At 41.8% G+C, this 22,756-nt stretch overlaps 1 protein-coding gene across 2 annotated transcripts in view; it reads right to left on the bottom strand.

Annotated features, from left to right (window-relative positions):
• gpc5c (glypican 5c) overlaps positions 1 to 22,756 on the bottom strand; it is an 83,117-nt gene that overhangs the window by 44,489 nt on the left and 15,872 nt on the right. The window contains exons 3-6 of one of the 2 annotated variants that reach the window (XM_028428340.1): positions 19,346 to 20,046; positions 6,685 to 6,848; positions 5,512 to 5,568; positions 4,436 to 4,558 (exon numbers count right to left, since the gene is read on the bottom strand). In XM_028428340.1, the coding sequence (XP_028284141.1) occupies positions 4,436 to 4,558; positions 5,512 to 5,568; positions 6,685 to 6,848; positions 19,346 to 20,046 (1,045 nt within the window). The remainder of the gene's footprint in view (positions 1 to 4,435; positions 4,559 to 5,511; positions 5,569 to 6,684; positions 6,849 to 19,345; positions 20,047 to 22,756) is intronic. The other variant, XM_028428341.1, reaches the window with a different exon arrangement.

The following is a 22,756-nucleotide window of genomic DNA, read 5'->3' as shown; positions in this document are numbered from 1 at the left end:
GTGGCATTTTAATTATATTAGCCCAAGCCACTGCACAGGCTGGACACACAACATAAGGGAGAAGCTGTAAAACTGCGTCCTTGCCATAAAAGTGATGATAATAAGACTGAGAGGAGTTGGAAGGAAACTTCACAGACAATACAATGTGCACAAGGCGCGCCATAAAACCAAAGCTTGAGAAGCTGAAGAGGTTGAAACACATAAACACTCTTCACTCAGGCCCACATTGGCAAATAATTGTACTTTGAGGCCAACAAAATTGCATTTGCTTACACACCATCTACACAAAGCATCTTCTAACACTTTTCCCCCTGTTTAGAAACTCCATAAATCTAAACTCACAATCCAAGCATTTCTGTAGAGAGAATAAATAACTCACAGATACTGAAATATGAGCGCTGTTGTTTTCTCTTTCTCTTGCTTGCACACACACACACACACACACACCACAGAGACGCAACCCCAAAGAGGGAAGAGTCAAAGCAGTGAAGAGTGGGTCATACTGAGGTCCTGGGCAGCAGCAACCCAGGGTTATGGGAAAGGAATGGACCACTGAATAAAGTGGAAGTGGAAGAGTAAAACAGAGGAGCTATAAGATGTTAGTCACACATAAAATGCAGGAGGTGAAATGTGCAAACATGAGGTCAGTATTACTCTGATGTCAACTGTTCTCACACTCACAATCACATTGTGTCTGTTCTGTGTCAAATGTTTTTTAATTCACATACCTAACTGACTCATCAGACTCAAAAGCCTTTAGCTGCATATACAGAGCACAGGCATGCTCAGAGGAGGGAGTGTTTTCCTCTGCATATAGTAATTAATTTATTGTCCTCCTCTGCTAGAGATTCATTATCCAATTCACTTGTATTTCTCAAACTGAGCTCCTCTGACCCAAGAGACTGACACAGAGAAGGCAGTATAGGAAACAAAAAAACTGAACTCAATGGGCCTAGAAGGAGGAAGAGAAAGCTAGTATGAAGGGGTGAAGGCTTTGCCCAGTGTTCCCTGTTTCTCCCTGCAATAACACAATGGATTCCAGATGTCAAAATGATAAACAAACGGATTGTCATAACCTTATAAAAATGCATGGAATTCAGAAGCACTCACACTGCTGTATTGTCTGCGGACAATCTCTTGAGCAAATCCCAAAACTTTAGAATCATCCCCAAAGTATGGTGATGAGTTATTAGTCCTCAATTCTTATTGAAAGACACACACACACACAGTAACATGTGCACACACCCACATATTTTCATCCACAGCGATCTGACCGCAATTTGACACACTCTTGCACCACAGGGGTTAAAATACACTAAAAGAAAAATTAAAGTCAATATTTGTCTTTTGAGAGTTTGATCTCTGCATTGAAATAAATGTTTCTTCTCATGTGGGTCAATATGGAGAAGAATGGATGTGCACTGCGCAACAAGCAGTATGATCTCTGGCTGCTGATGCAGTTGGCTAGAAGGAGATTGCTTCTTTTCCTCCCTGCAGAATTTACACTCCGTCTGTATACAGCGCGTAAATCTGCTCAATTCGAGTGAATCCCTGAAGAGTTTGGAAGTCAGGAAATGCTGATGAAGTGCCAAGAGTCCATTTAAATCATCTGTTAACACACTATACACTGAGTCGGGATGAATTCAAACAGGATGACCTCATTGTGGCACCATGTTAGAAACTAAATGACAACTTCTTCCTGGTTCACAACAATTAAGCTCAGCAGGCCCAAATGCTGTTCTACCACACAACATTACCCTTTTTGTACTCACCCTAGCAATCACTGCAAACCATTTCAATCACATTAGGGCTCTGCTTTCAACATTTATCCACTTTTCTTTAAGATTACCTCCTTCATTCAACAGAGTCGTTGCACTGTTATGTAATATCTAAACATACACACACTATCTCTATTTATAAGTGCCTTAAAAAACCATGTACAGCATGTATTTGAGTGTATGGTAACAGTATAACAGATCTGCAGTCTAAATCTAAATAAATAATATGGTCAATATTGCTTCATCTTATCTTTCCGGAAAAGATGGTGCAAAGTATTCACACATGTGATGGTGTAAAATGTTCGGAGATGTCTGAACACATGCCAACACGCACTTTTAGTTGTAAGTACAACTGCTTGCCCCCCGCTTGCCACTCTGTCGTCAGATGCTGAATAAAGAGAGGAAGGGAATTTCAATCCCCGATGCCTTTGATGTGCTTTGAAGTGTTATAACATACAAGTGTGCCTATGTGTGTGTGTGTGTGTGTGTGTGTGTGTTCACATGTGGACGTGTGTGTCCACGCCTGAGCGTATTATGATTGTGTCTGAATGAATAACCCTCCAGCTGTTGACTAGCACATGGATCCCGTGTGGATTGATACACGAGTGTGTGTGCCTTTATGAGTCCCTGTCCTGCGTGTGGGGAAAACCCAGACGCAGGACATATCCCTCAGAGGTTTTGTGTGTGCCAACCACACAGGAAGTAAGAATGTGACATGGACTATTCATCGTACACCTTTTTTCCTTTTTTCTTTTTTTTTTTTTTTACAGTTATTTCTATCCATCTCCCCTTCTGTCCTCTCCGTTGGCATTTTAGCGTAGGTTTCCCAGGCATGGTCTGGGCAGTGGCAGTAGAAATGGCAGTGATGTCCGAGTCTTTCCCAGGCAGCTTCATAGGAGGGTCTTTGTTTCCCCCTCCAGGCTTTGGGGGTCCCCACGGCAGGGCTGTGCCCCACTCCACGGACTCTACAATGGGTCTTTATGCTGCCAAGGCCCCCCCTCCCATCCATTACTCCACCGTGCTTTCCTCATTGGGGGCACACAGAGGCACGGGGGCACCGCAGCACCAACACACCAACCCTTTTTATTGCCCTCTTCTTTCTCTGTCATACATGCCAACAGAGTCAGATAGAGTAAAAGAGGTTAGGCTAGATAGCTATGGGCCAGTCTGAACAGTTTATCGGTGGTGCCAAATGTCTCAATAGCGTACTGTTTTCTTATTCAAAACAAGAACACTTGACACCACAAGCAAAGACCTGGCACTCACCAGAGAGTGTGTGATAACACACCGTTACAACCTATTAGCACTGTTGTTGAAAAACCAGTACCCTTGGTAGTAAAATGACACACACACACACACTTGTGCTTGCTCTTTCATATGTCCATGATCATGAACCAAGAGCAAACACATTGGCTGCCTCGTGCTTGTGTGCTGACACACTGTCACAGGCTCTGATAGATGGGTGGTCTGCCTAATATGTCTCAGTCTCAGTCAAGAGAAGAGAAGAGAAGAGAAGAGAAGAGAAGAGAAGAGAAGAGAAGAGAAGAGAAGAGAAGAGAAGAGAAGAGAAGAGAAGAGAAGAGAAGAGAAGAGAAGAGAAGAGAAGAGAAGAGAAGAGAAGAGAAGAGAAGAGACCAAATTAAAATACATAATTTTTGGAAAGATGTCTAACTTCTTCATGAATATCTCTAACATAATGTCTTAGCCAACCATTGGGTATAATAAAAAATATCTTTAGAATCTGAGCCATCTGTCCCTGCGCAGAACATCTTCCCATGTACTCATGTAATGCATAATGCATGCCACAATCCAGCAAAACGAACAACAGCAAAATGATCTGACAGACACTCATCGGGGAAAAAAAGGCATCCCACTGACCTCTGTTTTTCTCTGTCAGAACTTTGGCTAGCTGTGCCAAAAGCTGAGGTTGCCATAATAAGAGGAGCCAGTTGAAGGCCACCACAGAAGAGGGAAAGCGTAACCTTGTCATAACTGTGGACCAAGTTTCTAGTGCATGAAAGACACAGATCCAGCAGGGGGAATCATTTACAGACTCACACTGGCTCAGTAATCGGCATCATTTCTCTATTCTTGTCATGCTGACTGAGTGTGCACACACACACACACACACACACACACACACACAGAGTAAGTGCTTCAGTCTCTTAGTGATGTGCCCAAAACCATAAGCAGGAAAGGGTTCCAAGGCCACACCTATAGATCAGCACAAAATAAAAACCTCATAAATACAGGAAGGAGACAGAATAGAGAGAGAAAAGCACCAATAACAATTCACTTACTGAATCTGATTCTAAGAAGAGGAGAGCCTCACAACTATTTGTTCTGCCTGCACTCACTCACAGTGTTAAAATGGATTTAATGACTTCCTCATTTCCACAGTGATTAACAACAGCCAGCCACACTGACTCACAGCCTGATATTACCTTACACAAGCACACAAACAAAAGCTCAAATGTGTTCATACCTCATGTTATGAGCCACCATTGAAGGTATGGAATCAAAGGTGGAATCACATGTTTGAAAGTCGAAGCTATGTACAGCCACACAGTTTAAGACATCAATCGGATAGATGTCAATAAGCGGACGTTATTGAAACACTTTTTAGTGTAGCTTTCCTTAGCACATTTGTTTCTTACCTTTCCACTACTCCATCTCCACTCCAGCAAGTGGAATCTTCCACTACATTCTCCCCTTCACACAGCATTTCCGGCAATGCTGCAAAGAAAGACTTGTAGCGCTGCAGGTGCATCAAGAACTCCCTAAAGAAAAACAAGAAGAGCACTGAGCGGTTTACATATACAATATGAAACATGTTTTTGTGTGTCAGTGGCCCTGTTACAGAGCATATAACACATGAACGCACTGTGCGATTGATGCCGTATTTTAGGTCTGGTAGGCTGGTAGATACACTTTTCAACACAAAACTTTAAAAGAATAAACATTAAAACAACAAACAAGTATCTGCATTCTCTGTTCAACAAAACATGCATGTGATGAATATATATGATGATATTGAGGGTGGCAGAAAATTTTGAATGTGACCACTTGACTGTCAGCACATTTTTCCCAATTATGCTGTGCGGTAAAGTGCTCGATGCAAACACATATTATCGATACAGACTTTGTCATCTAGAGTGGAATACAATGGCATGACACATTGTCACCACCCATGAGGCAGAGAGAAGACGATAGAGAATTTATGTGCCAAGTCAGTCAGTGTTCAAAAGCCGCAGATAAAAATATAAAATCACTAAAAACTGTAAAAAAAAAGAGATAATATACTGTTTAAAGTTCTCATGAAACTAGCTTGCATAATGCTAATTATCTCTGCATATGTATATTTTTGCTGTTTAAACAGGCAAAAGAGGAGGCTTTTCTGATTGGTCAGCTCAGAGAGCCTGAGCAGGCACCGCTCACCACACAGCATCACTTATAGCCAATGCATTGATGCTGTGTTTGAATGCAAAATCACTCAACTCTGAGTGCAGGATGAGTTATTGACATTTGAAAAGCACCATTAAGAAGACCAACAAAAATTAGTTTTTTCAGTGTTGGGCCTAATGTTTGCATTAAGGTTACATATAGTCTAGATAATCTCTATAAAACACTTCAAACATTGAATGTGATTTCATGGGGAAGTAAATGTCACAATCTTGCATGAATTCTAAATAAATGATGTAAGGACTCATAAGTCCCTTGGGTTCATGCTTACCTAGAGAGCGTTCTCAGACTATGTTTATTGTTCTTGGAAGGTTTCAGGGGGAATGAGCTGGGAATGATGGGAGTTGAAGTCCAGGGGAGATTGTTGCAAGCAAGGAGGATGCAGGGAGGTGAAGGGGGTAGAGAGAAAGAAAACAAAAGGAAAAAAAAAGATGACATGACAGGACACATTGGGAAGAGGGAGAAAAGACAGTAAATTGACCCTGGAAGAGAGCGATTAATCATGCACATGCAGAGAATGGTCACACCACAGATAAATCAATAATCATATTTTTTCCCACACCACATCAAAAATTATAACGGGTATGTAATGCATATGTCAGTAAACAAAAACAAGCAAACACCTGCACATGTGCAAACAGTTAAATATCCACAGGTATGCCTAAGAACATTTGCTGAATTTCATCATTTTTTCTCCCATTAAATTAAAACCTAAATGTTGGTGTACTCTCTCATGTTTCACATTTTTCAGCAGTACACTGTTCTCCGTTTACTGCGCCGGGCGCTGCAGTGCCTCTGAAGTGGTCAGCGCTCACATGTGCTTTGGTCCAGCCTGGCAGCAGGCAGGGAGCTGGATTGTGTTGCCATGAATGGTGGTGGCAGTGCCAGGCCAAAACCTGTCAGCTAGGCTGGCATCAGCGCAGTGATTCATGGTTTGGGACAAGGTCAGACAGGCCACACTGCAAGAGTGTGTCTGTGTGCGTTTTTTGTGTGTGCTGCTATTTAAGCTGAGCCCGGCTGGTGTGCAGAGTTGGTGGTATGGCTGTCTGGGTAAACAGGAAATTGTTGGTCCGTCAAGATTAATCTTACCCACACTCCCTCCCCTCCCCCCTTTCCTACCAGCTGCTGTGGGCATGGGATGGCTGCCTCAGGGGCCAGGTGGAGGGCATGGATTGTAGTGCCAGGCCCTACATTTACAGTGTGTGCTCTGTCCAACTAACTATATGAAGAAAAGTGAGACGTGATGGCAGCTGTGAATAGACACTAGCCAAGCCTTTAAGGCTTTGCCATACACTGTAGACCTGGTCAGTGTTTATAGCAGTACAACAAAGCAAAGCAAACCCTGCAACTGAATATCTGCCAGCAAAAGCAAAAAATGTACAACATTCGGTAGTAAACATCTGACAGCTGAAGACTGAATCTTCAGTTAATAGCTTTTTCTTACCTCCTTAAGTGGCCTAACCGGCCCAGCCACTGCTCTGGTAAAGGCTGGGAGGGAGCAGCAGATGGAAGAGGAGAAGATGAGGTCATGGTAGAGATTGTGACCTCTGGACTCGTAGTCCGCATGCCTGCCGGTTCCCCAGTAGACAGGCCACACACCTTGTCCACCTGTGGGAAGAACAGAGCAAACACGCACCTGTTAAGCTGTGAAATCACATAAAAGCATGGGTGGAACTACAGGGTGGCTTCCAAACCACCAACTGACATGCATGTATACGCAAAATAAATTATGAGAAAGTAGACACCTTTTTTTCAGACTGATGGTGTCACCGTTTCAAATGGGGAATGCCTACATATGACTGGAATGCTTACAGAGTAAAGGGAGGTGAAAAGAATTATGGAACTTCAGAGTAACAGACAACATGGGAAAACGGTGGGCGTGAAGTGGGGGGGATGTGATGAAAGAAAATGGCACGATGAGTGAGTTATTGCCAAGAGAGCTGACAGTAAATGTAGAACATTCCACTACCTCATGAAGGTGAACGTACGTGCGCACAGTTGGCGACGTTGGCAAGTATCTCCAGTGGGCTATTAAAGCCAGCAGCGGAGAGGAGGAGACAGCGGGGTCATGAGAAAAAAAAGGGGGCGTGTGCCTTGAACCAATGAGGCAAAATCAATGAGATCTCATTGCCTTAAAAGCCTCTGGGCAGCGTTATGAAGTGGTCCTCAATTAGCCAGAGAGACAAACTGTAATGGCTCTAGCATGCTGGACTGTATAACTCTAAGTGATCAGTGCACACACAATCGCCTAGAGGGATGATGACTCCCCCATGTCTATGCAATGTTTAGCATTCATTTCCAATTGAGAAATGGAAGCCTTACAGTAAGAATCAGCAATGACTAGTTAATTAAGATTTCTGCTCTGCACAGTAGTCCTTATAGCGGCACAGTAATGCTACTGTTTATAATGGGCTGTGAAATGCACAAACAAATACATAAAATTTAGGATGGAACAAGCTAGCAGGTGTGTTTAAATTGTTGCTTGAAGGGGTGTGTCCACATGCTGGGAAGAGTTTGGATTAGTCTGGAAACAGCTGAAATATGTGTTAACAGTCACAAAATGTGTCCTGCTACTATCCTGCTAAAAATACGCCTCCCCTCCAGGGTGAGGCAGATCTGTCATCTCTGTGCAGTATGTATGGGAGTTTTTTTTTACAGCTAGCTAAAGGCAGTGGCACTGTCAGGAATCAAATATAACACCGTAACTAACCTGAACATGTATCTTCATCATCATTGCACTTCACTCCTCACTACAACCTCTAAACTTTTTCTTCACCGCAGTCTGGTCTTAAATCCTCTCCTGAGGCAGACGTCAGGCACGCGGAAGGTTGTTTTACTGCATTAACCTTAACTCCCTCTGGACCCATAAAACATGCTCACATGTGGTAGAGCGACTCACAGCCACACATGCACATGCAAAGAGGACGGACACACACACACGCACACACACACACACTACACACGCACACACACACACATACACATTACATTGTGATGGTGAGAAAAGATAGAACATAGCAACTGTTTTGTCAACACACTGAGCCAAATGCTTTTTACATGTGCTGCAGTGCTTCTGTGGATCATTTTTATCTCATCCACACAACATGATGCAGAATACTAAGTGTAAGCTTGCCAGTGCTAAGTGATCAGTTAAGTAATTAACAAAATAATGACTACAATTGCAAGATTTAGGGAAGCTATTAATATAAAAGAGTTTCATTTCAGCATGTAAACATGCTTTAAACATACACAAACTAAAAACTGCAGGATGAATCCTTTTTCCTCATTTAGAGGAGAAAAAAAAGACTCTATAACTCAAGATTCATAACACATACTTCATACAACATAAAGTGCCATGACATCATGTCCAGTCTGTAGTGTTTGGGAGGTCTACAGCACTGTGTGTGTGTTTGTAAGTGGTGGAAGTTGGCAGGCTGCACAAGAGGCATGTGTGCAAATGGCTGAGCAGAACCAAGACCTTATCTGTGGTTATTAGGCATTATGTTTCATCCTGGCTTTTGATTACTTGAGGTTATTTATTTATTTAACCTGGTAAGTAAAAAATGGCTTGACAAAAGGCCTTAAAAACCTTAAAAGCAGAAAAAGCTACTAAATACTCAATAGTATTTTTTCTTGTTGAATGTCTTTTCACATAGTTTAACATTTCCTATAATGCAAAGCTGGCTGATCGTTACATTATTATTATTGTCGTGTCCCTTCCCCAGTAAATTTTTAAGATCACAGGCAGTGACTTAACTTCAGAACATAAAGGTCGGAGTGATAGGTTATAAGTTCTCCTCAGTGGTGATAAACTGAGGATTAAAACAGACTCTAATCCTGTCATTGCGAAGTTTTAAATACGTGCTATTTATATAAGTGCTATTTGTCCCCTTCCCTTGTGTGACACTTTCCTATTCTCTGAGACAAAAATGTAAACATCTTTGTAAAATGTGAACATTCAGAGGTCATTCACAGTTCTGTTTGAATTTCCCCATTATTTTTACAGCCAAAAAAAAGAAAAGTTTCAAAAAAGCAGTTCTTCTGAAGGGCAAGAAGAGACCGGAGAAAAGCCTGCATCTCCAAAGTAAACAATATAAAAACAAATTTTTATACCTAATTAAACATACAAGAGTGTAAACAGATCACAAAGTCACTGTAGAGAAAATAAACTGTGTCCTCTTAAGGATCCTCTTGAGAAATAAAGACATGTTCTTATAGGATGGATCTTATGACCACATAATCCGGAGGGCCAATCAGATGACAGGCTGAATAACGACATGGGCTAAAACATGGCCATAAATCAATTATCTCCTGACCTGATGATGGCGTGAGAATGAAAATCCCATTCGGGCACAGCGTGGGTACTTGGTTTTGAGTGTGTATGTGTGTGGGAGCACCTGTTTGTCCTTGTTATACCTTCACAATTTCAGCTATTTTGTGGAGCATTCCTTATGTGATTGCCTGAGGACAGAGCCTGATGGAGGGGGGGCGCATTGATGGGATGCATGTCCTCCACGTGGGAAGACTTTGGGGAAATACGAGGCATGTATTCTATGTGCATTTGAGCTACCCAATGAAATTTGATTTCCACAGCCCCAGGCAGGACGGATCAGTGTTTTTACAGCTACAGTACATACATACTGTGTGTTTTACAAGTTTGAAGTTTTGCACATCAACAGAAATAAATAGGTTGTTTTCACCCTGCAAAAGGTGTGTGATTGTTGTTCCAAAAGGTGTGTGTATGTTTGTATCTGTGTGTACGAGTGTAAAAAAAAGGAGCACAGCAAGAGAATCAGCCCCAAGCCCAGGGCCATCCCTCCTCTTGGGGAGTATTGGCTTACAGATAGCAGCGGTGGTCTTTCTTCCCAGTTTATTTATCAAGGGATTACCCAGTAAAGCCAAGGGAACTTTCTCAGCCCCTCTCACCCCAAACACACTGAGAAGAGGAAGGCTCAGGCTGTGCTAAATGTCCTCAGAAAAAGCTTTATTGTTTAATTCTAGAAACAAAACTAATGCCAAAATAAACAACATAAATGCAACTTTTACCCAGAATGTCTTACCATTCACATCACATTCACAATATATATGTGTGGCTGTCACAGTCACATACTGAAGACTGTGTTCTGTTAACAGTTCCAGGCCATAGCTGAAACAATATCAACTTTTTAACCAAGCCTTAGGGACTGTATTCATTTATCAAAACTGTTGGGCTGAACAGTTTGGAAATTGAAGTAGAACGTAGAGAACTACAAAATGCACGATGTGTCCCATTAGTTGTACTGTTTAAAAGTTATCTCAGGGTTCACTTAAGGTTTCACTGCACTGTATCATATATGTGTCCACAGGGGCCCCTATTGGATGATCCCTACCACTGGACGCTTGACTGGCATGTCACAAGACGGAAACATTTTCTGGCTCATCTGACTGTGTCGTCAGTCAAAGGGTTGTGTGCCGCATCCCTTTGAAGACTTCAGCAAAATCAGCGTCCCAGAGGGGAAGACAGTTGACTTCACAGCCTTCCAAGGCCAAGCTTTTACAGTCTTTTGGATTTCAGCTTGTACAACTTTCTCTTGTATTATGAAACAGAAATGTGTTTCTGAAAACCAGGGAGCTGCTTAATCTTTCTTCATTTAAACCAGCAACAGTTTGTTCCTCTCTCCCTCTCTCCTTCATCCTCTCTGTCCTGTCTACGGCTTCTTCTCCTCCTCTACTCGGTTAACTGTCAGCTGGAAGGTTCTCCCTTATGAGCCAGGTCCCACTCAAGGTTTCTTCCTCTTAAAAGGGAGTTTTTCCTTGCCACTGTTGCATCTTTCACATGCACTATATAAATAAAATTCAACTGAATGACATTTTAAAGGCTTTTCACCAACATTTTGGTTTCGGATGCACCTGACTTACATAAAATGCATGAAGCAAATGAAGAGCAGTCAATGCAACCATTATGCATTGCACAGTTGCTTGCAATGACAACAAATGGAAAATGCTGAAATGACAGATGCTGTGGATACACCATCACCCAGTAGAGTACACACATGCATGTGGAGTGCATGTGCAATTGATTCATTATGATAAGCCTCTTTCTAATTATATCCCGAACGAGTGAGTGAATGCTCATGTGTCAACACTGTCATCTCAAAACTTAAACACAACCTTCTTCTCACAATTAAATTAACTACCCATTCCTGCAAGCTCACGTACAATAGGAATACTGATATATTTATCATACATATATATACATAATGTTTCACTGAGAGTTACCCAACTAACGGCTAGGCTGGAAAGATTTATTTGGTATTTTCTTCATTGTGGTTAAAGGAGAAATAAAGACGAAGAAAAATACAGACAGCAGTCAATTACTGGCACTGAGAATGCAGCAGGCCTCCCTCTAAAATACTGGTGGGCTCTCCATTCAGCCGTTACTTTGGCAACGTAGTTGTTTTATATTTTTCTCCATAAAATCCCAAGGCAACAAATTTACTTCAAATGACTGGAATTTTTAATGTTGAGTAGCAGGATAATTGTGTTTGAACAAATAACAATTTCCATCCCTAATTGCAAAACATATGAAAACAGAAAGGGGAAACCCACCGAAGAACTGTTTCCATTTCTTCACCAAAATAGAGGGAAATCAACCAGGAGCATAAGGGGTATGTCTGAACACAACAAAAAACTATATGGTGAGGATCGACAGTTGTTATGAGTTTGGAATCACATACCAAAAATAGCAGATAAACATCAAAGAGTCCACCCACATTAATATTTTTTGTCTTTGCTTTGTAGAACCAGCAGTGTTGTGGTGGAGGCCTTGAGGTTAAGGAAGCAGGCCTGTTACTGGACAGCTGCCAGTCCAAACCCTGGACCATCTGGGAAAATCTGGGTGGGTTAGGGGAATAAGAAAGTCTCTCTCTTCCCTCAACAGGCTGTCTTTCTTGCTTAACCACACACCAGAGACAGATGTAGACTTTAAGGTGTTGAGTATAATCAGACCATTTTGGCCTTGTATGCCATCAGCCAGGAGAGTATTGTGTTAATCTTTAATCAATGGGATGAATAGTGAGATAAATGTTTTGGGTGGAGCGGGAAAAAACTCAATAATTACCTGCAATGAGAGGGTTCCGTTTGGAAAGGCAGGTGCTTTCAAGATTGGGTGAACCACCTGTTAGATGGTGTAGTAAGATTAAACAACAAATTGCCGAGTATCCACGAACACAACCAAGCAGCTGATGAAGATACAAACTCTAAAGATAAGATAAGATAAAACTTTATTAATCCCGAAGGAAATTCTTGTGCCAGAGGTATCAAGTTACATTAAATGCAGTTAAGTACAGAGTATAAGAGTATAAGTGTCACTATAATCCAAAATAAGAGTACAGTACGCAGTATGAGCACAATATATGATACATGGATACAAATATGGAGATGTAAGGTGCTAAGTAAACATAAATATAGACAAGTGGAGGGAATGACAGTGATGCCTGACATGATTATCTAGTGCTTCTCCCTACAGAAAGGGGAGGAGTTATACAGTCTGATGGCCACTGGCAGGAAGGACCTCCTGTGGCGTTCTGTGCTGCTCCTCGGTAGTCTCAGTCTCACTCCGCTGAATGTGCTCCTGTAGGACAGCAGTGTGTCGTGCAGGGGGTGAGACGTGTTGTTACGAATACTGAGGAGCTTCCTCAGTATCCTCCTCTCTGTCACCTCCACCACAGACTCCAGCTCCACTCCCAAGCAGTATTCTTCTCTACAATCACCATAGACGTGGCCACACGTAAAACACACATCCACAGCTGCCAGTACCTCCAATCTGGATGGTGGTAAGCCTGCACCAGCCACGGTGCAGCAGGAAACACATGCTTGTAGATGTGAACTCACAAACCCCACCAGAATCCAGCCGCTGCACGAGGTAAACCTGTCTCAAGATGATATGTTTGCTGGTTCAAATATGAAAACTGTGATAAATCCTGCTAAAGGACAAACTACCTAATACAGCGAAGTAGACAGAAATAGTCAGAATTGTTCTTTAACTTTACATAAATTCATTGTGTGTAAATTCAAGTGTGACAGGTTAAAAACAACAAATTTCCAAACACTGAAAGTGAGATTGTGAGCCTGTCGACTTATAAATATGTATCAAACTGCACCAATGGCATCCTTCATTGATCTACATGAGTGGATTAACACTTCAGCTCGTTTGTTCGATCAAAATAGACAAAGCCTAAAGAAAATCTGCTTCAAAGACAGAAACCTCTGTCATAAACTGTACTACTAAAAAAAGAAAGCATCATCAGCTTGGATCCATCTATACGCGACATACGATATGATAATGTGTTGTAGCTTTAACCAAAAATCCAATCATAATTCATTCAGGATTTACAACCTCTCCCCATACTTCATCCTTTTGACTCCAACATCTCCAGCTTCTTCATTGCCATCGTTTCAGGCCCCACTTCATTCTTTCGAAATCACTTTTGTCTTCATCTTTCTCCGTCAATCAGTTTTTTTCTCCCCTCCCACCTTCTTCTCTCTTATCCCAGTGATGTCAGTGCTAATTAAAGAGAGATGCAGTCGCTCGTATATCACAGCAAAAAGTCCTTCAGATTCCAATCAGTAAAGAGCACGCCGAGTTCTTTGCTCCACACTGAGGCTTGTTTACCCTGATTAAATCACTCACAGATGATCTAAAAATGAGAGGCTCTTGTTTTTTTTCTTGCAATGATGGGGTGTCACTGTGGAGTTTGTTGACAACATTTTGTCCATCTACATAAATTGATACGATTTACATCTCAGCAGATTTTAGCAGTGTTATATTTAGAGAGGAAAAAAAGGAGGAAAGTTGAAGTGAGTTCATCTAGTCTGTGTGTGTGATATGGTGGAATATACAGGTACAAGAAAAGAAAAATAAGCTGGTGAATAGAAACCTTTAAAGTCCATGTGTTCATTTGAAACCTTCCAGTGAACCAGCAGTTACCACTAAAATCATAACACAGATGCAGTTGACATGTGGCAACTTCACAGCAGCTGCTGCAAGATAATATCATGCTAGACCTCAGCAGGTCTACTCTGCGACCAGGCACATCAGGAATGCTTGCTATAAGAATTGTGTTTACGAAACCAAAAAGTCATCTAAGTCCTATAATCGGCAAGCTAATGAACAGGCTACATATAACTCACTGCATTTCGCTCTGTCACTGTTCAAGTTTATTAGCCACGTCAACACTTTGATTGGAGCACTGTGGCTGTGAAGCCCTAAAGATTCTTGCTTTGTTGTGTCATTTAATAGTCTCATAAACAACGACTTTACCATATTTGCCCACCTGTCAACCCTCATTCTCTTTCATCCTTTCTCTCTCTCTCTCACTCATTATTTCCTCTGCTGTGTAAAACAGTCTATGTGAGCAACAGATCTCCCCATCCAGAGAGAGCCCACATCTCTCTTTGAACATTTCATCAACTACATATCTGCAAAATTATATGATTTCTTAAATTATATGATTCTAACAACCAAGGCTGTGGATCACAGAGAATAAATAATACACTAACAACACGTACTTTGCGTTCAGATCCAATTTTAATGGTGCAGCAATTAATTATATGGCTATTTCTCACTGCTACAGCAAAAGAGAGGAGAAGAGTGGGATTTTTTTTTTCTTGTGGTGTCGAGCAGTGCTGCATATTATCGTCATATCACAGACCAGAGGAGGGAAGACGAGAGCGGGAAAAATGTGTGAGGTTGACTAAAGAGAAACAGGCTGCACCAACTATCATTAGCTAATGGACTGCTGAGTAAGTCAGTGAGGCAGCTTGAGGGTTGGACACAGTGCCAAAGGCACACACAACTCAGAAAGATGGGGTAAGCGTATGGATTGGCCATGGGTGCATTTTGCAACAACAACCCTTCTGCTAATAGTCTGAAATATTAGACACAAGGGGTGATAGAAAAGTGTGTGACGCAATTAAGGTAGGAGGGGGGGGGGTCCTCCTTTATTTACACAATTTGGCCAGTATTGTTACTGTAAAGTACCTATTGCCAAAATGGTTTCCGCTGACGTTCTTCCTCATACTGTAGTCTTAGATGGCCAAATTAGGTGAGCGTGGTTGGATAAGGTTCAAATCTGCAGTCCTGTATAGACTCTGAGACATGCTGACTTTGTAGTTTTTAGTCACCAGAAATGACAAAAAGGTATTGACTTAAAACGTTCTGCAAAGTCAGTCAATGGGGAGATCTCCAAGTAAATATACGAGACCTGAATAACCAATCTACTTTTACCTTATGCCACAAACTTATCAATCAGCAATCACATGATGCAGCCAAGCATCTAATAGAGATACTATAATACTTAATTCCATTTTTTTAACCTTCACATTTAGTTACTCTTCTGTTTTAATCTACATAAACAAGTATAATGTAATATAAGGGTACACGTCATTACTTTTCCCGATCCTACAGTGAGAGTATGAATCATAACAAAGTTTATTTTCACACCAATGATTTTCTCGCGTTCACTTCGGTCTAGAGTAAAAGTGCTTGCAGTTTAAGCTATTGATGTGCCGCCATGGTGAATGGAAACCTTCCAATCATCCCACTGGCCCTTGTTTCCATTATCTAAAGGCCCAGGCTGCTATTATCATTCCTCCATAAGACTGTAATGAGAAGGTGGGGTAAAACCTACAAGCGGATAAGGTAGACCTGCTCTAATCTGTGCCACTGTTACTATTTTTCTTACAAGGAGACTATAAAGAGTTCAGCAAGTCACTGAATAAGGGTGTGAGGGAGTGAAGGAGTCTGTTTATTAAGATCGATCCGCCGAAGATATAATGTTTCCCCGCAGGTTAAATGTGCCATATTATTTTTATGACCATGTCAATAGGAGTCTCTGGCTTTTCCAGCACAGCTGATTCTGCAGGGAGAAAGTTTAAAGATGAATTCAACACAGCAGTATTCACAGTGAGAAAACCTCACTAAACATTGGAGCTACCATTTGCACTGGGGTCCAATAAGAGTAGCCACTTTTACTGGGTATTTTCCAGTTTTCTCCTAATTCTGTCTACTCAACATAATCCAGTACCAGGCTCCCCCCTCAATATCCATAACCACTTCCCTTTTGAGCCATGCTCACGCTCCATCTCAGTGTGTGTCAAAACAGTACCTACCCTAGGTCCCTTACAGGACTAAAAACTTGATACCTGCATGCGGTGTGTGTTCGTACAGTATATGTGTTGTGACCTAGGTCCTACCCAATGACGTATAGCAACATATAGTGGAGACTCTGTGTAGTCTGGAGCTTTGCTAAGTGAGAGAGAGAGAGCGACCACAAAATGGTTTGGGATAACATCCCAGTGTAAAACCACATAGTCACAATAATTCCTTTAATAACAACTTCATATAATACTCTGACTGGGCAAAACAGACTTACTGCTCTGTGCTAGACTTCACATATAGCATATTATACAAAATCAACAGTAAGTTAACCATGATTTTTTTTACTGTACTTGCATATTCCAACAATAAAAATAGTTTAAAATAGTAGTAGTTGTTCTAGAAGGAGTGATATGTGAGTTGGAAGGTCACTCCAGGGGCCCAGTAGTTGTGCACTGGAGACTTAACAGTTTTCCCTGACAGGCCACTGTGGGTTTATAAAAACACAGCGATTTTAAAAAGGCCACGGCTTCTATGTAATACACGCCAATAGAGCAGTGTTGCAGTCTACATAAGTGAGTGAATAATCTTTAGGTCTTCACATTTGTACTCTAGGCTGGGTGAATGCTTGCTTCAAGCGTATCAGAGACAGAAAATAGGAGCCACCAGTGTCTGACTCGGGGCCACCTCCTTTTCTTATGGACCTTTTTTCAAGCTGGCTTGGTCTTGTTTTGTATGGCCTAGCTGGAACCCTTTCAATTTTGTCCCCACTTGTCGCCACGCTGGGCTCCCCGCTCTGGGCTTGCCTGCCACCCCATGAATACCAAGCAGGCACACACACATACAGACACACACACACACACCCAGACACACACACAAAAATACAAGTCCCTCTTTGCATAGTTGTATTAGGTCGGGCTTTAATCCTGGCAACCATCTCCATCTATGTGTGTGTGTAGGCTAGTATTTGCATTTGTGAGTTTAATGTGAATGCCTAATGTAAAATCATTCCTCCTCTGTGATGTTCCTCCACAACTTAAAAGACCATTCCGGTGGGTTCACATGTTTAAGTCCATTAACTACAAATTACTTTCCTTTTATGTTACTGCCAACCATTTTCCACCAGGATTGCGGTCGAAGTCGAATATTTTTCCGAAAAACATTAAATTCGGTTCATTCTGGTTCACTATTAAAACTGACTTGCTGGGAGCATTAATCCATGCGTGACAAAAAATAACTGTTGCTGTTAAACTGTCTACAGTAACTTTAGTTAGTTAGATCATTGTTTGCATGCTAATCACATGCTAAGTCAGGACTCAGGGTTCACAAGCCACATTCAACACAATATTACCTGGGATTTTGGCATTATAGGCTTCATAGCTACCTAGGAACTTAGTTTTGACATGATCATTTAGTCTCTTTTGTCTTGATGGTGCATCCACATTTTGCACTCTTATTTCTGCATAAAAAAATCTATACATACATACATGCATATTTATTTAGATTCTAACCCGACTAAAACATGAAATATATTAATTTTAGCACAATGAAAGTAGCTTCAGTATCTCAGAACTATTTGAGCGAAAACATAGCGACCCCTCTAGAGTAAGGTACTACACCTTCATTATAAATTAGGCCTTTAAATAAAATTGCTTCGCACAGTTTTTCTGTCCTGACAGACCACTGTAATCACTTGTCTGTGAAAATAACAGTCAGGAATACTGCAAGTACATTGCCATACATCAAACACAATGGCGAAATCGAACTTTAATTCACTAACAGCTTGAACGGGCGCTCTCTATGCATCATCTTATAGTTTAAGTTCAGTTGTGGGAATACGTCCAGTGTGGTCTCATTAAAGATATTAGGAAATAACTGCACCCTACAGGCATTTTGTGTCCAACTCGTGCCCAGGGGCAAACATATTTTCCAGTGCTCTTATACATTAATAAAACAGAGACAGAGCTGTCAACAATGCCTGACGTTTAGAACAGAATGAGGTGCAGTGGAACCTGCCATGCTTGAGAGACTTGAGTTATGTCCCTCTTGATGATGTACATAAATCTTTGCTAATCAGCCTCTGCTCCTTGGTGTGTGACTCAGTGACATTCAGTTACACCCACGTCCATGCCTCCACCTTTTCACTCTGTTATTTGGAAAGTTAAATATTGTTCAAAATGTGAAGATAAAGAACACAGTGTTCTATGTTTGACTGGAAATTCAGTTGTATGCTATGGTTAAAAAATTGACTGACATGCAAACAAAGCTACCGCACATCACATCTGGCATGTGCAATACTCTGCATGCTGGCATACATTAGAAGATAAGGAATCAATTATAGAGATTTCATCTTTAGCTCTACAGCCAACAAACTGTGTTAAACTGCAAATTTAATCAGGTGCCAACTTGTTATAGTATAAACATAATGCTTGCTGTGAAGATAAAAATAGGATGAAAAGACAAAAGCACAACTTTCAATGTAAACTGCAGCATTCATTTGTACGGACTGTTGTTTTATAAAACTGTGAACAATATTAACTATTAACCACATATGGATTGAAGCATGTAAGTATATCAAGTGAATCCACCATCAAAATATTGCCCTACAGTCAGAACCTAAACAACAATGTGATTTTAAGCCACTTTGCCATTTTGGAAAATTCCTCCTTTAGCCTCAGCTCAGCTCTTAAGTTCTGGAAGAAGCTGAAGTTCTTTTTGTATAAACATTATTTTTCACAGAATAGTTTCAGCATTGCACAAACATTAATGTAGTGTGTAGGGTTCTTTGTTGCACTGGTGGAAAAAAATACCTCATAACCCACAAGCAATCTGCAAAAGCTTTCCAATCAATACACAAAACATCGCCAAGGTATATGTATAAAACAAAGACGTTAAACAAAACAGTTGGGAGGCTGGTGTGTGTGTGCCATTAAAGCCTCTGACTGATGTTCTACCAGAGCGTACTCACCGTGGCAGTAATGAGTGGACCGTGGAGCTGTGCGTAGAGCAAGGCCTCGTGAACATGCCCCCTGACCCCCAGCAGAGCCAGTTCCAGACTGTGATGCCCTGCCATGGCGTGGGTGAGTTGCTCCAACAAGCTGGTATACCTCCTCCATGGCTGATCCAGCTCTGCCGCGCTGGCCAGGCAACCTCTCATCACGTTGAGACAGTAGCCCGAGCAGGGCTTGATCAATGTCAGGCCTCTGCAGTGGGAGCAGTACACCATCTTCACCAGGCTCTTTACACACTCTTTGCTCAGGTCGGCATGTTCGGTGGCATTCATGACCTCCAGTCCTTCTTCTAGGGCCAGACCCAGTTGACGCCCAGCCCCCAATGCCCCAGCCAACTCCTGGGCCATGACGAATGGATGGGGGCCGAAAGGGTTGACATCTTGTCTGATCATTCGGAGGCAGTCGCTCATATCGCTGCCAGTCATGCTGCCATCAAGGCCCGGATTGATAAGCCGCGTACAAACAAGCGGGAAGATGTTGTTAAAAAAGTGGTGAACTGTGACCTCCACTGAGACGTTTGCTCCACGGAGGTACAGTGAGAGAGAGGAGAAGAGCTGATTTACATGGGGCAGGGCATGGCGTGACAGAGACGAGAAGCTTCCCTCCAGCAGAGAACTCAGGTGTCCTTGGGAGAAGGATAGAAGGTACTGGAACATGTCTGCAAGAAGTAAACAGAGAAACACAGAAATAAGAGGAAGAAGGAACGACAAAGAAGATGCATAGGACTACAGATACAAACCCTGACTCCTAACCAGCTAAACTTGGCTTTCATGTATCAATAGGCTGCAGGACATTGATCTCAACTTGTTTACATATACAGACAAAAGCCTGCTGCTGGAACCACAATCAAACTGTTATCCATCCTCTTCATCTTGCAAACATCTGTTCTTTTTTCCTTCCTAAATCAGTACATTTTCTGCTGTTTATATATTTGTGTATACAGTATGTGTACTAAACACACATCTCTAGGGTGTGATGCGAGCTTAAAAGCATGACAGGACATGAAGGAGCAGCAGCAACTGTACAGAAACTGAGACAGGAGGGTGGACACATACACAAGTATTAATACACTCAATGAGAGACATCTGAGTGTCATAAGATGTCTTAAATTATCAGGCACCGTTTCTGTGAGTTTTTCAGAAAAAAACAGCATTGCTCGATGTTATTCATTCATGAGAGTGCCTTTCCCATTGTGAATCTATTTCAGCACAAACGAGTGGGTGTTTCTTTATGTGTCCAGCCCCTCCCAGCTCACAGACAGAAGGATAACAACAGCCATGTCCGCCTCAACAGCTGCACTAATATGACCGCTTTCTGTGACACATGGGGACTCCCCCACTAGCCATTAAAAGGCACATCTCATTTGGACCATGCCAGAAAACACCGTCGCTGTGTCCACAAACATTTAAAGTAGCAGCCTGCAAAATAGGTTCTGAGAAGCATGTCACACAAATAAAGCAGACTTGGGAAGAAATGGTCTGTTAGGGATTATCACTGTAAAATGAAGGGTAATAAGTAGCAGTCTGACTCTGGGCTGTAAACTGTCAGCGAGATCTCCAGAGAGGTCCAGACACAGATTAGCATAATGAAAAACACAAAAAGAGAGAGGGGATGAGCTGAAAAAGGCACCGGATTGGCAGAGAAGTTGTGAAGATGCAGTTTTGTCTTTAAGCCCCTTGCGCAGCAGAGTTGGTGCCAGTGTGAGGTCTGCCTGCTCGCCTGCCAGTCAAGCCCGCAAGGCTCAATAGCCGCAGGACATTTACACCGCAAGATGTAACCACAGGCTTAAGTTACGCAGCATTACATAATGTTATTATAAAATTATCATGCTCAGAAATACCACGGTTTAATCTTTCTCCCCGTGAAGCGTCTATATATCAAGACAAACAGGTTGTCTCAAGGCGAGAAATTAAATTTAAAATTCAGTCTCATACTTTGGAACAGTGTTGTCTTGTCTATGCATATAATACTAACTATGCAGTCTTTATGACAGGATCATTGAATCCTTAAGACATTCCGTACTTGTTAAAAAAGCTTATTTTCATTTGCCAAACGTCTGACACAGAGAAAGAACACAAGAGGAGAAAAAGGGGAAGAGAGAGTAGGAGCCTGCCAGGAAAAACGGAATAAAAAGAAGCGACTGGAGTTTTAAACAAGGAAAAACAACTACTGTACAAGTCGACTCCACCTTGTGAACATGCTCTGACATCTGGATTCATTTGGCCCCTGGGTCCTCAGCACTTTCCTGTCTCTCTAAAGCCATTGCTCCTCTCTGAATATACACACACAGGACAATAGTCCTACCTTTTCACACTTACTCTGACAAAATGATTATTACTATAGCTTCTGGCCCTGGTGTGTGTACGCTATCACACTTCAGTGTCTCTGTTTGCAAATTTATGGCAGACAAGCTGTGGTGATGTATGCATGCACATACTAGCTGTCACCACACGTGTCAGTTCAACGACGCCTCTTTGTCAAGTTCAGCTGTGAAGTGGGGAGCATGGTGTTGTATCTCTTTCTTCTTCTGGAACAGAAGTTATCATCATAATTGTTAGGTTGATGAACTAGGCACAATGCATGCTGGCAGGTCTATATCTTATTGCCTAACAGAGAAGTCAGGTCACATAAATGCACACATTAAAAAAAAAAAATTGTATGCAACCCATTTAGTCCTTATGTGTGCAGTTAGTTAAAGTGCAAGCTTCAGGCATAGCCAGTGACCTGGATGCACAGCGTGAAGTGTGCAAGACAAACTGCCAAGAGGCTGCATTGGCAGTCGGTTAGCCAATCCCACCTTACCAAACACTGCTGGGGTACATCAATGATAGTCACAGCAGGTGACAGAATATAAGACAAAGCTTACAGGCTTCATGCTGGCCCTACTACTTGAGCTATAGCCACCCAACAAGCACTGGCCTGTTAAGCAGAATCTAGCTAACATGAAATGCAGAAGCTACAGTAAGGACAGTCTGTCTTTAAAAAGCTTAGATGATATACAATCTGAAAGTAAAGTGGGTCCCATTTTTTTTTTAATTGGTGACCTTCTCTATAATTCTCTCCCACTCTCATACAGATCCGGTTCGTCATTCTATGTTAAATCATATACAATTGTTGCGGGTTGTTTGTGCACTTTCCAGTAACAGGAAAGAGGGTGAGAACAAAAAAACAAGAAACCAAAAACAGCTTTTTAAGTCCTAACTACCATCGCATGAAAGTCATTCGAGTCTGATTGTTCTGTCTGACCACTGTGCCTAAATTGGGACTTGACCACACTCAGTTCAGGCACACACATTCGTGGGTGGCTATCATTACCATGTCACAGTCTCCCATCTGTAATCCTCTTGGGAAATCAAGTCTGGCTGGAC

The sequence above is a fragment of the Parambassis ranga genome, chromosome 17 (genome assembly GCF_900634625.1).
Source record: "Parambassis ranga chromosome 17, fParRan2.1, whole genome shotgun sequence".
NCBI lineage: Eukaryota > Metazoa > Chordata > Actinopteri > Ambassidae > Parambassis > Parambassis ranga.
Note: the sequence above shows the minus strand (reverse complement) of the source record. Positions and strands in the feature narration are given on the sequence as shown.